The 15,919-nt window shown below is 39.6% G+C and overlaps 1 protein-coding gene across 2 annotated transcripts in view; it reads left to right on the forward strand.

The window, feature by feature from the left end:
* The window catches only part of Ptr (Patched-related), a 355,957-nt gene that overhangs the window by 177,277 nt on the left and 162,761 nt on the right, over positions 1 to 15,919 (forward strand). For both annotated transcript variants that reach the window (XR_010518499.1, XM_065234585.1), the window contains exons 4-6: positions 9,252 to 9,466; positions 9,543 to 9,904; positions 10,109 to 10,272. Coding sequence is in view for 1 of the 2 variants with exons in the window: in XM_065234585.1 (XP_065090657.1) it covers positions 9,252 to 9,466; positions 9,543 to 9,904; positions 10,109 to 10,272 (741 nt within the window). In the remaining variant the exon portion in view is untranslated. The remainder of the gene's footprint in view (positions 1 to 9,251; positions 9,467 to 9,542; positions 9,905 to 10,108; positions 10,273 to 15,919) is intronic.

The following is a 15,919-nucleotide window of genomic DNA, read 5'->3' on the forward strand; positions in this document are numbered from 1 at the left end:
CCCGGAACGGGTGGTTTGACGAGGAGTGCCAGCGAGTGACAGAGGAGAAGAACGTCGCCAGAAGCCGGATGTTGGTGTCTGGTACTCGTCAGAACAGAGAACGGTACAGAGTAGCAAGGTCACCCGAGAAACGAACCCATCGCAGGGAAAAAAGGCAGTACGAGGAACGCGTTATTGCTGAGGCACAAGAAAGTATGGAGCAGAATGATATGCGAAGGTTTTACGCAACTGTCAATGGCGTGAGGAGTAAGACAGCGCCGTCTCCCGCCATGTGCTATGACCGTGAAGGTAATGTGCTGACAGATAAAACGATGGTGGCTGCCAGGTGGAAGGAGTACTTCGAGACGTTGCTGAACGGAGAGAACGAGAGAGCATCTACAAACAGAACACACATCGACGACGATGGTCAAGCTGTGGAACCACCAACGCTAGAAGAGGTGAAAAAGGCGATACGAGAGTTGAAAAACAGTTCGGCTGCGGGGAAGGACGGGCTCCCGGCCGAACTTCTCAAACACGGAAGTGAGCAGCTGCACCAGATGATCCACCGTATACTACTGGGAGGAGGAAGAACTTCCCGCTAGTTGGTTGGATGGTCTCGTTTGTCCCCTCTACAAAAAGGGACACAGACTGGAGTGCGCCAATTACAGAGGAATCACGCTTCTGAATTCGGCGTACAAAATATTATCACGTGTTCTGTTCAATAGATTGAGACCGCTTCAGGAATCCTTCGTCGGTGAATACCAGGCTGGTTTTCGTGAGGGTCGATCAACGACGGATCAAATGTTTACCCTGCGTCAAACCGTTGAGAAGTTCCGGGAATACAACTTGCAGACTCATCATCTGTTCATAGATTTCAAGGCAGCGTACGATTCAGTAAAGAGAAACGAGCTATGGCATATAATGCAAGAAAACGGTTTTCCGACGAAACTAATTAGGCTGATTCGTGCAACGCTGGATGGTTCGAAATCATGTGGGTTGCAGACGAGATTTCGGCCTCGTTCGTGACCTTAGATGGGTTGAAGCAGGGAGATGCTCTTTCGAACTTGCTATTCAACATCGCCCTCGAAGGAGCGATTAGGAGAGCTGGCGTGCAGAGGAACGGTACCATCATCACAAAGTCGCACATGCTCCTTAGTTTTGCGGACGACATCGACATCATCGGAATCGACCGTAGAGCAGTGGAAGAGGCGTTCGCGCCTTTTAAGAGGGAGACAGCGAGGATTGGTATGACAATAAATTCTACCAAAACGAAGTACATGGTCGCCGGTAGAAAGCGTGGGAGCAATAGTGGTGTTGGTAGTGAAGTGGTGCTAGATGGCGAAAAATTTAAAGTTGTGGACGAATTTGTTTATCTTGGTACTTTAGTGACGTGCGATAATGATGTTACCCGCGAGGTGAAAAGGCGGATTGCAGCCGCAAACAGGGCTTTCTACGGGTTGCGTAGCCAGCTGAAGTCCCGCAGCTTGCGTACGAAAACAAAATTCGCGCTGTACAAGACGTTCATTCTGCCGGTAGCCCTTTATGGCCACGAATCGTGGGCATTGAAAGAGGCCGATCGGAGAGCTTTCGGTGTCTTCGAGCGTAAAGTGCTGCGAACAATACTCGGCGGTAAACTGGAAAATGGCATCTGGCGGCGTCGCATGAATCACGAGTTGTACCAAGTATATAACGGCATGGATATTGTGAAGCTTATAAAACACGGCAGGCTACAGTGGGCTGGGCATGTGGCACGAATGCCGGAAGAGCGTCAAGCGAAGTCAATATTCAGCAGGGAACTCGGAAGAGGACGTCGGCTTCGGGGTAGGCCACGCACGCGTTGGCTTTGTGCAGTTGAGGAGGACATTAGGTCCTTGAACGTCCAAGGCGACTGGAAGCGATTGGCTCAGAACCGAGACCAATGGAGACGGTTACTTCGTTCGGCGCAGATTTGAATTCAACGAGTCGTCGCCCATCAGGTAGGTAAATGGTGTTTCTCCCCAAAACCTATTAACACAATCATATTTCAGTTAATTAGAAAATACCAAAATTTCAATCAATTCGGGAACCACTGCAATGGATGTTTACAATGGATGTTTACATTAGTTGGTCATGGGGGCGACCCCGGCGTAGTGGTTAACATCCATACCTCTCACGCCAAAGTCACGAGTTCAAATCTCACCCCGGACAAGTCACGAATGACCCAAGAGTGTTAAAGAGACTATAATAAAAAAAAATTAGTTGGTCATGCTCTTTATTGTGTCCCCAACTCCAGACGGAATATTCGATCAGCTGCATGCATGATGAATGTAAACATTCGTGTTAGCTATAAATAGCACAGTTTTACTTACTGGATGTTTTGTATTTCTTAACATGAGAGGCATTTCTAAATACTAATATAATATAACTCAACTGTTGAGTAGGTTTAGAAAACTAGTTCACTTACGGACATGAAATTTTCACGCAAAGATTGACACTTCCCGAGCAGTAAAAAATAACTAATGAATACCTAATTCTGATCTGATACCAAAATTTGGTACTGACCAGCATGACATAAAAGGTAAAATACCAAAGAATAATACCAAAAAATTACATGGAAAATACTTTGTTAATACCAAAAATTGATATTTCGATACCAAAAGAATACCTGGGTGGTATTGTTTTTGATATTGCATTATCATAATTTAGTATTGGAATGGTATTGTGGGAACATTTTTTGGTATTATCTTTTGGTATTTAGGCTCATCCATACCAATTTAAGGTATCGAGATATTCGTTCCTACTCGGGTTGGATACGGGATTTTTCGGTAGAGCGACCGAATAAGAAAAAAGTCATGTTTCACGCATCCAGTAACATTTGCTTATCGGATTTCCCCATAGGAGTAAAGAGCTACAGAAGCTTTGTAGACGCGAATTGAAGTACCGTTTCGACCCGTTTTGCCTTCGGGACTTTTCAGTGGAGTGAAAAGGTAAAGAAACCATTCGCTATGTTCTCGAAACTGACATATGATTATGAAACTGACATTTGATTACAGGAGTAAAGAGTTGCAGACTCGTCTTCTACGTAAATGGTTTCACCAATACCATTATAAAGTCATCATATAAATTTCGTAGGCCATAATTAAAAACACGTCTCAAAATGACGTCCCTAAAGTTCGGCCCATAATTTTAAAGCGCAATTTGCGTTAAATCTTATGAATTAACAATACAAGTGAAGACTGTTATATTTATTTATTAGAGGTAAGTCCTTTCAATTCATGAAGGTTTTTTGATGACCACCTCAGTGTAGATTTTCATTAGTACAATAATACAGCAAAATCATGGCGCCTATAAATCAAAAAAATATATGAATTTCACTCAACTTTTTCTTTAAAAATCAACGCATTCAACGTACTAAATTTGTCCTAAAAATATGCAATTCATTTACGGATTACAATTTCACAGCAGATGCGATACTAGTTTTTCATTACTATTCTGTTTTATTGCTGAATAAATTAGTTATTTCCTTGATAGGTCGAAGTAGGGAGCTAGGCTGACATTACATCCCGTAACCCTACACAGCAAAAAAATAATTTTTAAATCACATCAAAGTGGATGCACTACAATCATGTCGAAAATTTGATGTAATTTTTATGACCACATAAATAAACAAATGCAGTAAAAGCAGCGTAATGTCAGTTCATGCATTGTATTAATGATAATTTTGTCCTTTTTAGCAAGTAATATTACACCATATTTTCGACATGATTGTAGTGCATCCACTTTGACGTGATATCAAAATTATTTTTTTGCTGTGTATAAATGGTTTTGTGTCAAACAATGTAATGTAATGTCGGCCTAAATGCCCCTAATTTGGACCCATACATAAATTCAGCAATCGACTAAATTTTCAATAGCGACCAAAAATATCCATTAGTACCGTCCCAATGACGCGTTCATCTAGATAAAATTGATAAATAGCAGATTTTTAGCGATGGGCCCAATGTTAGATCCATAGACCAACATCAGAGCCATTTATCCTGTATAAAATTTTCTCAGAATTCCGGAAAAACTGAATATGTAATAGGATATACCTTCTCGTCTGAGAACTATGATGCAGAAAATGCTCCGGCACAAAATCTTAACATGGCACTCTCCGAAATTTAGTAAATATTCTGTTGCCAATTCTTAACAAAGCTCAACCGGTATGTTATCCAGATACTCTGAGCAATCGTGTCCCACAAAGTAAAAGCAGGTCTACCTCGCTTTCTGTGCGGCAACCAGTACTCCGCAACCAGCTGAAGTAGATGATTCTTAGGTTTTCTTACTATGTGTCCCAGTACCTTAACTGGAGCATCCGAATCGACTTCGTTACAGATCGTTTGACGACGAGTTATCTTCCGTCTGAAAAAATGATTTAACTTAGCCGTAGATTTTCATTTGTTACCTTCTTTAAACAAAATTGGACCACTTTGTAAGAACCGAGGCTTGTTTTCCGTACACCATCGTCGGAGATATTACAGTTTCATACAGCAATGAACCTAACTTCGCCGATGGTTTCCTTTTCTTGAGAAAGTCCAAAATTATTTTCGAGTTCCAGTTATGTTTAGTTCCGTTGGTGCTTGCCCAATAGGTGTCCTTACCATGATTTTACATTTTGCCTCATTAAGCTTGAGGTTTACCTCTCCTAAATAGTTTTCAAGCACTGGCACCAATTTATCCAACTCCTCCACTGATCTAGCTATAATTAAAATGTTGTCCGCATATACAAGGATAATCGGGAACTTAAGTCTGTTCGTTTGATTGCGTTGAAGCCATACTTCCAATTCTTTCTTAACAGTGAGTAGTACCTCTAGCATAATTAGATCAAATATGAAACCCTGTTTCACTTCTCTCGTTCGCATTTGAGGAGCAATCTTCCGACCATTCCATAGCACCAGTTGTGCTTCTGCGTTAAGACAATTTATCACTCTATTGCAATTCCTTCGGACGCCCCTTTAACCAACAGAATATCTGGAAATGCAGCGAAGCTAATGTTGTCAAAGGCCTTCTCAATGTCCAAGGCCATCACTATCACTTCCCCTCTAGAATACATCGTGCAGTAAATATGCGATCCATCGTTGAATGTTGGTTAAAGAAACCTGCTTGGAGGGATCCTATAAGAGACGTGTTTTGAAAGAGAGCAACCATCACTACAAAACGGTCCTTTTCAGGACCACCAAAAATTTGTTAAAGAGTATTATTTGGACATTGGTTAAGTTCCCGCAAGCAGCTAGCTATCACCCAAGTAACAATTCAAGCTGAACAGTAAGAACAAAAGCTGATTATTGGTTGATTTAAGGTGTACAAAGCTGATTAACAGCAAGCTGAAGCTGAAGCTAATTGTATCCTCATAATTCAACCTCAATAAGTTAGGTGATCTAAAGATTGAACAAGCCTTAATTTAGCTTAACACTACTCCACAAATCAGCACTGCACTACAAATATTTTGATAGCTCGTTGCATTTCCGGCATTTTAGCTCTTCCAAATTCACTGCCTACTTTTCTAATCCCAAGCTGTGGCTGAAGTAGATACAAGGTAGATGAGCTTTTTAGAAATAGCTGCTGGTAGAAGTGGGCTGCGACGACGTAGGAAGTATTAACATTTGTATTTCTTGCTATATTGCACTGAATTTTCAAACAGCATTCCAAATATATAACTCAATTATGGCACTTAAATAGCTTCCACATGAACATCGAAATAAATCGGGCACTTGTGTCCACATTGTATTCACTACACTTGAAAATGAGAGGAATATTATACTGTCGCCAATTGTTGTTTACAATTCTGCATTGCTGTATAATACTCTTCCGGTTGCTGTAATTCAACTTAAATTGGACGTGTTTTAAGTTAATGGTCATACCTTTTGCCACACATATGCTTCAGTGGTCCAGTAGGTATGATTGATGCCTGTGAATCAATAACTGCCGGTTCGAATCCCGTAATGCAAAGGTAATTTTTAGACTTATAATAACAATACAAATATGTACATCCATTAAATCAGCACCTTGCTGCAGTCCCATAAAAATATTTAAGATATGAAGCGGTCTTCCATTATTATTTTTTTTCTAAATAGAACTAGAAGGCTGAACAAGGGTTGGAAAAGACTGTTATTTAATGCCTTAAAAAGCTTATAATTTATATAACTGTTAAGCTTTCGGCTGATTAAAATCACCAGATTTAGATGTTTAAAAGCTGAACAAAGGTTAACGTGGTCTATGTACAACAATTATTCAAACTAAGGCTGAACTAAAATCGATTGAACAACACTTGTTAAGCATCAAATTGTTACTTGGGCAAGGCTCAACATGTCTTCCAGAAGGTGTGGAATTGTAGGCCCGAATGTATTGGTGAGATTAATCATCGTCCGACCATTTTCCAGAACACGCTGGTAGGAAGTGTTAAAAATCCATATAGAATTTGAGAGAAGTGGCAATAATTCGCTTTGGGTGTATATTCAGTCCCCAGAAAGCCAATAAAATCAAATTTGTGAGAAAATTAGCTCTCACGAGTTCAATCTGTCGAAGTCCCTCCTTTTTTACATATTCTGCACAAACGATACTTTCCGCCCCACCCCATTTATATAATTTGGAAGGAAATCCTGTGAGGGGTGAATTGAATACACTTTAATACCAAAATGTACAAAACTTAAAAATTCATAAACAACAAAAAAAATCTAAATACACCTTTTAAAGTCGGGTAGATGAATCGAAAATACTCAAGTTGACTGTCCATTGGATTCTCCTCATCAGCTTTCTCTTTGAAATAAATACTACAAATTTGATACGCTTACAAGTAAAAGACGGAAAGAGTTAAGATAATTGATGATTGAACAATTAAAAGAACTAAATGTTCACATTTGTTCCGTCCACTAGCGGCCTACGTCAAGCTTCCGTTCGTGCTCCTAGGCACAGACCCTTCTACTTTTTTAAATTTTTTAACGTATTTAAATGTCCTTCTAATTCATTCGCCTGGTGTGAACTGCTTCCAGACGCTAAAAAAATCGAATTCCTCTTTCCGCTCAAGTTCATCACAAAGATTTCTGTAGATACGCTGTGTTTTGAAGAAGTTCCTTAGCCTACGTTGCCTTTTTTTTCAAAATATACTTTTTTTTCAAATTGGCCATCGCTAGAATGCGCTTTGCAGAGTTTGGAATTTTTTCCAGAGTGTGAATTGACAAGCTTGCTGCTGTTTTAAATTTCTCCACGAAATGCTTCCATGCTTCCGGCGTTGAAAGTGATGGGTCTTCCACGTTCATAGACACCTTGATCATTTGCTGTTGGTACTTCTTGATCGCTCTGAAGCGGCGCCGGTGGTGTAGTGGTAAGCGTGATTACCTCTCATCCCAGAAGGCCTGGGTTCAATCCCCGTTGGCGCCACCGGGATGATCACACCTTCCTTCGGAAGGGAAGTTGGTCGTTGGTCGCCGGTTCATGAGTTGATGCGCCGATAGGTAGGGTCGAGGTGTGGGAGCTGCCTCCCTGGCGTCGGTAGCATTGGTGCTCAGCACGGAAAACAAATCACACACTTAGAAATAACTAATTTTACACGTGACGTAATCCATCTTTGACATAAAGGATGAGACGTAAACAAACATGTCATGTAAAATTAAGTGCTTAGAGACTGAAAAGTTCGTTACTCGACGAAAAGTACGTTTGATTGAGCTGAATTTCTCGTCTATTATGACTAAATTTTATGTCAAAATTGACGCTCGTATATGTCAGTCTCAGTGCACCTAAACTTACATGATTTTTTCTAAGTGTGCAGGGAAAAAAATGATCGCTCTGAAATCGTCCTTACAATTTCTTTACGAAAATCTTTGAGGAAGTTGTGTTCAGAACGTGGTTGAATTGCGAGGATTTTCCTTTACAAATCCATGTTTGAAGCAATAAGACCACGCATATCTTGTGCATCTGAAAAACTCTATTATAACTTAATTTTGTGTCGAAGTGACACTCGTATATGTCAGTCTCAAAGCACCTAAATTAACATTAACTTTGCTAAGTGTGTATGTGTTGTTTGACATAGTTCATCCATTATTTCGCCTATTACCGTGCAGACGTTGTCATCAACAAAACCTACAATTTCGACACGTGTCAGTACCCCGTTGTACATTCCATTCCAGAGCGTTTGACCAAGGACGACCCCTACGATGATCCTAAGAATTGTACTCTGTCCCATGATTGTATACACGATATACGATATACGTATATACGATATATCGTAAACGAGAATCCAGTTCTGAAAGTAGCTACACACTACGAAAAAGTCGTATAAATTTCGGTTCCCTGAGACTGACACATGTAAGCGGCCCTTTTGACATAAGAATCAGTTGAAAGCAACGAGAAAATCAATTCAATCAAATGTTCTCTTCGGTGACTTGCTTATGTTTCGGTTTGAGAACACTTAATTTTACATGAAATGTTTGTTTACGTTCCATTATTTACGTCTGATATAGATTACGTCTCGTGTAAAATTTGTAATTTCTAAGTGTGTACGGTAAATACACACGTTACGATGATCCAATTTCGCAAATATCCCAATCAACGCAGCCGCATCGGCTCAACGACCGCACATCCAATTGAGTTCAGCGTGACGCCAATGGTCCTTGAAACAACAATCGATTTGTACAAACGTGGAAAACAAATGAAAAACTCTAATTTAATCTTGACCCAACACCGCTTGTAAACAAATCCGCCTCGTTCAACAATCGATTTTCATCTGTTTCATTTCTAACGCCAACGATCATCAGCGGTGATCGATTGGACGAACACTAGCATTAGATGAAATGCGTTCCATCCACATCACCATCATGATCACCGTTGTTGGCTGAAGCAGCGGCATCAGTGGCAGTGGCACAGATAGCCAATATACCTCGAATGGAATTGTTTTATACCCGCCTCTCGTAAAGGTACACAACCTAATTAGTGACTTGGGCGGTTGGATGGGTAAACCGGTGCAGCGCAACGCGATCATATGTAATTGTAATTGTGTCTCTCTCTCTCTCCCTCTCACTCGATTCTGTTTTATTGCACGATCCGTGCAATGATTTGTATTACCTTACACGCTTGCGCACCCACGAATGCGAACAGATGTTATTGATATTTGCATACTCAGATATGTACCTATTGTAATCGGTTACTCAACACGGATCTTGACACCACCGGGAGCAATGACACCCACTAATGCGAAGCGATTATGATAGTTGCATTGGTACTAAAATACTTGTTTTTCCTTTACCCCATATTCCGTGCAGGACGCTTCGGTCGAGTGATTGTTATAGCCAAGGATGAAGACAAAAATCTGCTGCGAAGCGAAGTTTGGGAAGAGCTTCGCCTGTTGGATGGGATAATCCAGAATGCAACCGTCCAGTACGATGGTGACACGTTCACCTACCGGGAGACATGCGCCCGGTGGGAAAACGAGTGCTTCACCAACGACATCCTCAACCTGGATCAAATCATCGGGGAGGTAAGTGGCTTTTCACACCAACATCCTTATTAGTACATCACACCATATTAATCATCCGGGTGATTCCTCTTCGCAGGTGGAAGCCGGCGAGTTGAACCTAACCTTTCCGGTCATGTTCAACCCGGTCACGTGGGACGCGCACGTTTTTCCGGTCTTTTTCGGTGGGACGCAAGTGTCCGAAGACAACATCATCATCTCGGTACCGTCGCTTCAGCTGGTGTACTTTGTGACGGCCGACTCGAAACGGCAGGACGCGCGCGGTGCCGCCTGGGAGGAAGCCTTTCTCGACGCCGTCGGTTACGCGGAAGAAAACGGCGTGTTCAAGCATATCTCGGTCGCTCGGTTCGCGTCGCGTACTCTCGATCACGAACTTGAAAAGAACACCCGAACGGTCGTGCCGTACTTCAGCTCGACCTTCATCCTGATGGCGCTTTTTAGGTGAGTACGATGGCATGGCAGGAATCAAGGCTAATTGCCGAGGCACGACGCTTAAGTTTATTCGAGGGTTTCTCACCTAGCCGCGCGTTGAAGTCTTTCTAGCGGCTAATAAATCAAATTAGGAACCGCATGAGTTGTGTGCGAACCGAATCACGACTTGACTCAAACGAGACGCCTTTCTTCTTTCTCTCCCGGATAAAACAGTGTAGTGACGTGTATGATGGGTGACGTGGTCCGGTCGAAACCATGGCTCGGGCTGATGGGCAACGTTTCGGCGGTGATGGCGACGATGGCCGCTTTCGGGCTGGCCATGTACCTGGGCATCGAATTCATCGGCATCAATCTGGCGGCACCGTTTCTAATGATCGGTAAGTGAGCAGTAATTGATTTATTAGTTCGTTTTTTTTTTTCTGCCAGCAAAGTTTAGAGACGGTGCAGAATTGGCGCAGTTCGCTCCGGTGGGTTTGTGGCACTGCGAAAGGTGATTACAACTACTTAAAGTTATTGGTGTGACATAACACAATTGGATGGAAACATCTACGGCTTCTGTCAATAATGTTCACATGGTGTTACAACGACATTAAAAATACTTTACAAGTAACCTATTGTCGGATGCTAGTCTAGTCGAGTGCGCCATGAAATCTTGCTTGGAATTGTTCTAACACCCTAAAAATTTTAAGTTATTGTATTTTCAAGTAAATTTCTACGAATTAACGCTACAGCAAAGCGGAGGATGTCAGATTTTCTTACAATTATCATCGCAGGATGTTAGTGGAGACCGCATGAACGAAGGTTGAGATATAGCGAGCTAAGGTACAATGCAAGAAAATTTGAGACTGAAAATTGTAGAGTGTAAATATAAGTGAGAGAAATTAATAATGACGAAAAAAAGGAAGTTGACTGGACTAGAAACCACGAACGCTGCGATTAACAGACCTATACTTTCTCCAATGCTCTCTCCATGCTTCGTAGCATAGATATGATTAGCGAATATGAAGCGCTCATAGTAAGCCTTATGCTCCATGTCCGAGTGAAGTGGGAACACTTTAGGAAGACTGGAGAAAATATCATAAAATCTTACCCAGTGCCGTAAGTTCCAGGGATGGGGTCACGGAACAAGAAATTGCTACATGCCAGCTAAATGCATAAATTGTGGTGATTCCTCTCACGCAAAGGACGACTGTCCTTTGAAGGAAAATCCTAAGAAATTAAAATGTTAAAATTGTGGTCAAAACCACAAATCCAATTTTTGGGGATGTAAGACTCGCAAAGCGATCCTACAATCTCGTTCTAAGCGACAGGTAGGCAACGCTAAAAATTTCAATGAAGTCCTGTGGGTTCAAGACTTCAGGTTTATCAAATATTATCTCAACTCTTCAAAAATTTAGATGAAAATTTATTCTCTTTACATGGCAGGTTGATCAGGAAGTATTTAAAGACCTCTAGCTAATCGCAGATTTCATTAATGTCTTGTAGATTTTTTTCAAGACTTCAGATTGATCAAGTATTGTTTTGAAAAAAAATTAAAGGGCTGTGTCCTATACACGACTGCAGTATGACGTAGAACTACGTAAAATTGATGTAGGTATGTCATCCATTTTTGACGAGACAAGTCGTTATATATTTTTGAGTAGCACCCCAGTAAAGTCTACAAAGACGCTATGCAATTGCCAAAAAAATACGTTAATTTTTTCAAGAAGCTCCATCATTAGCTTTAAATTAGGTCTCTGAAGCAGAGAAGAGAGTGAAGGTTGCATTTTATGATAACGCAACAGGCAGCTGTTTTCCTTATCAGAAGGCACGTTCAATATTGAACACAATATTGGTTCATAAGTCAGCGAAGTAGGGGAGGAAGGGGTATCACGATCACACGGGGTTTAAGCACCTCTTTGCTCTCCAATTTGGAGGACAACCATAACATGAAACTATCATGCATCATTATTATGTGCTTTCTAGCGTGTTCGTCTAATCATGTAAAATAGAATACTGTGACTTTCCTCAAATCAAACGCTTGTTTTCCAATAAGTAGGAGCTTAGTACAACATTAATTGAAAATTAGGGGGATTCAGTTATTGAATTTCAAAGTCAGAGCAAAATATCGTATTCAGGTTCTCCACCTGTTCAATGTTTTGATAGTAAGTACGAAAAGTACGCTTGATTGAGTTGAATTTATGAATTGTTATGATTCAATTTTATGTCAAAATTGACGCTCGTATATATCAGTCTTAGAGCACCTAAATTTACATATTTTTTTTTAATTGTTTACGATAGATGATGAGATCTAGTCTCTATATACAATTTTCACACTGAAAACTATCGGACGCAATTATCAACTCTATACTTTCATCTCTTCGTCTATAGTATAAAATGACCACTCTAAGTCTGTTATTTGAATCATAGCATTTTCAACTATAGGAATTTATTGAACGTTTTTATTCAATAATGAATTTGAATCATTATTATATAAAGAACCATTTTTATGCTTAAGAACCTGCATCAAAACCAAACGACAGCCGCTAAATGAAAGGCATTATGGTCACATAGAGGACATGTTTTTTGGAATCGGTCAACCGGTTCCGAAAATATGACCGCAACATGCTGCAGTTTATATGAGGCTTTAGGCTAATTGCGACCTCAAACGTATAAAACTTAACATGTGACACCTCAAACCGCATTAGGAAAAAAAAAACTAGTTCAATTGTAGTAATTTGGGGGGCCCAGTGCCACATTGGCCACATCTGACCATGTTTCGATCCGCCCGGAGAAGTTTCTGAAAATGGTCAAAAACCATTGAATCACATTAAAATTCAACAACCAGTTCAATCGCAGTTATTAGAAATAGCCAGGATCCAATCAATTTCCCGAAACCCCTAAGGAAGTTGCCAGTTTTAGACTTGGGTCAAAATCCATTATGCGATGCCTCAAATCATAATCTTCTTCCTCTATGCTCTGTTAAAGAAAGTTGTGACTAGGAAAGTAAACAGAACGGCCAATGCAGGAAAGAACTAGGTTCAACTATGATACAAATATAAATTAGTCAAATTAAGGCAATAATAGTCTGCTAGCATGAAGTTTACATCTTTCAGTAATATTATGCTGCACAAAAACTTTGAAAATGTATATAAAAATTCCTCTTGTAGACGTTCTAACGTGAGCCATGTTGATGAAAAAATTAGTTAAAAGTGAACTATTTTTGAAAATACAATAAAACCGAAATTATTTTAATCATTAAAACAAATTTTTTTTTATAGTTTTGAGCTTTTAGAAGAAGTATATTAGACTTTCTTGGACTAAATTAGCGCCAGTATAAATAGGTTCAACATGATTCATTTTTCGATAAGTCCAACCAAAATTCATTACTCTACCTTCCGTGTCGAAGGTGTGCGGTTCAAAAGGTTGTTGCAAATTAATTTGAATTTCTTACCTCAAGTTAAAGGACCTTCTCCAACGTCCAAATCAGCAGTGTTTATAAATAATTTCCGCGTTTCGTATTAGTTCAACCCAAGTCTCCTTCGACCCCATCACTGGTTGTCAAGGTGATCACGCCGTGGTCCACTTCTAGGAATGTTTACATCTGTGTGAATTTGCTAGCGCTAGTGTACTAGTCAACTAGCAAATGCTGGTAGACGCTGATGCCCTGCTTACATTATGCTGGCTGATTTTTTTCACTAGCAAATCCGCATAGGACGGATTTCACGCCAACTCATCCAGTGGTTGGCAGCACCCTCTCAGAACCTTATGGAACTTTGTGGGTGTGGAGGCTTAGCAATTTTAAGCAACTTTGCGTACTTATTTTTTTCAAAATTTATCTCGCCTAACATTTGATAAGGGTCAAAGTTTTTGTCGATTTTTTTTTCAAATCGATATAGCTTAAAAATGACAAGCCCTACAAAAAAGTGATGTATGGCGAACTTTTAGCAAATAATCTGAAATTTTATAAAATAATTTAAATAAAATAAAAAATCGGTTTCTACACTCTAAAAAAATATATTTAAAAATTAAAAGTCATTTTCCCAAAAATGGTACCCCTCAGATTTGCTTGATATTTTTTCTCATGAAAGGCAATATAATTACCTAACTTTTCTTCATACATCGCAAAGTGGGCGCTTTTAAGGAAAAAAAGTTGTTCGAACAACAACTTTTTCATGTTAATTTTTTTTTAGCGTGTTTCACTCAAAGTCGAATAGTAATACGCGCACAACCTTATTAAAATTCGATTAAACTTTATGGGTATACTTTTCGATAATCTGGGCGAAATCTAGCCTAACATTTGAAAAGGGTACAGAGAAGTTACCTGCAAATCGTCCAATAAGAGTTCAGAACAAAACGTTCTAATGAGGAACAGCCATCTCAGCATGGTTTGCACTTTCCTGTGATGGATTGTATTATAATATATGCATACACTCTATCCAACTTCTATAAAACCACCCTCAAATTGTTCCAAATCAACAGGTAAACTAAGTAAAAATCACTTAGTATGTTTTATTCATGAAAAGATTTCAATTCATGTATTTGTGATTAATTTAATTAGAAAAATAATCATTCATTTATTTTTATGTATTAGGTGTGTCCATTAGTAAGCAATATGCATATATGTTTATACCTCATCTCTCAAGTGAATACATATAATAGCGCAGGTAACTTAACGATTATTTAAGGCATGCCTAAAATAATCGTTAAGTTACCTGCTATATAGCAGTTATATAACAACGCAGGTAGTCACATGAGAGATATAAGGTATAAACTTAAAGCAGCGCAGTCTGTTTCTACCGACATAATCTAATATTTAAGTTTGGTGATATCACAACAATGCTCATAGTTGCTGTAGTGCATAGTTGTTGAAAGTGTAGTGCTGCATAGTTGTTGAAACGAAAAAGTGTTTATATATACAACAATGGAAAAATCTGCTGAATTGATTATTAAAAGGGTGCAATGTAGTGCCAACATAAACAATCCCAATTGCAGCCGCAATAATTTACGTAATTTATCATCAAGTCTCAAAGAGAAAATACATTCATGGGGCTTTGATCATCAATTGGATGTAACAATGCGTATTTGTGAATCGTGTCGTGGAATTTTAGTGCACAATAGGACACCTCTCCCGAAAAAGAGGCGATCGGATGGAAAAGAATCAAGCCATGCTCGGAAGTTTGAAGAGCCGCAACCATCAACAAGTCATCAGCAATCAGAACATCAGGAATTTGATGATACACTAGGTAAATAATAATAACTTTAGCTGTTTCAACTGTGTGGTTTAAGGATTGTACATCGAAGATACAACTTCATTTTCAACATTTTTTTAGAGCACGAGCTGGATGAACCGCTTATCGTACAAATTTGATCGATTGGTAGGCCAACCTCGGTGAACAATCTATCAAATTTTCACGACTGTACGATATGCGGTTTATGCAGCTCGTGCTCTACAAACATGGGGAAAATTCAGATGCGGCTTCGATGTACCGTAAACGGGGATGTCTTTGATAATGGAGGTAACTTTGATAATGCAGCTAATCCAAAAAGTTATGACTTAATGCTCTTCGTATTCATTATTTTGGAAGGGAACATCGGTTTCCTATCCAAAATATTGCGTACGATGTGCCTTAAGTAATAAATTTTTGGCTTAGCTGCATTACCAAAGTTACCCCTATTATCAAAACCACCCCCGTTCATGGTACTATCACCTTAACAGCGTTATATATTAATGTGTGGTAATATTTTTTTTTCTTTTCTTTAATTTTACAGATACAGATCCATCGCTAGAATCAATCCCATCAGCGGATCAGATCCAAGGTCCATATAATGTGGAACAATTCAATTGTATAGCTTCAACCTTACAGTTATCACCAATTTCATCGAGAAGTATGAGAAGTATGAATTATCGTGTTCAAAAATCTGCAGAGATCACAAAGGCAGTGCGTAAAAATATATTTGGGATGGATTCAGACGATGTCAACAAATCAAATGATTTTGACGAAATGATCATGCAGTTAAAGGAGAAATTTAATTTGCCTTCTA

The sequence above is a fragment of the Ochlerotatus camptorhynchus genome, unplaced genomic scaffold (genome assembly GCF_037179485.1).
Source record: "Ochlerotatus camptorhynchus isolate MF236.1 unplaced genomic scaffold, CSIRO-AGI_Acam_v1.1 ptg000434l, whole genome shotgun sequence".
Classification (NCBI taxonomy): Eukaryota; Metazoa; Arthropoda; class Insecta; order Diptera; family Culicidae; genus Ochlerotatus; species Ochlerotatus camptorhynchus.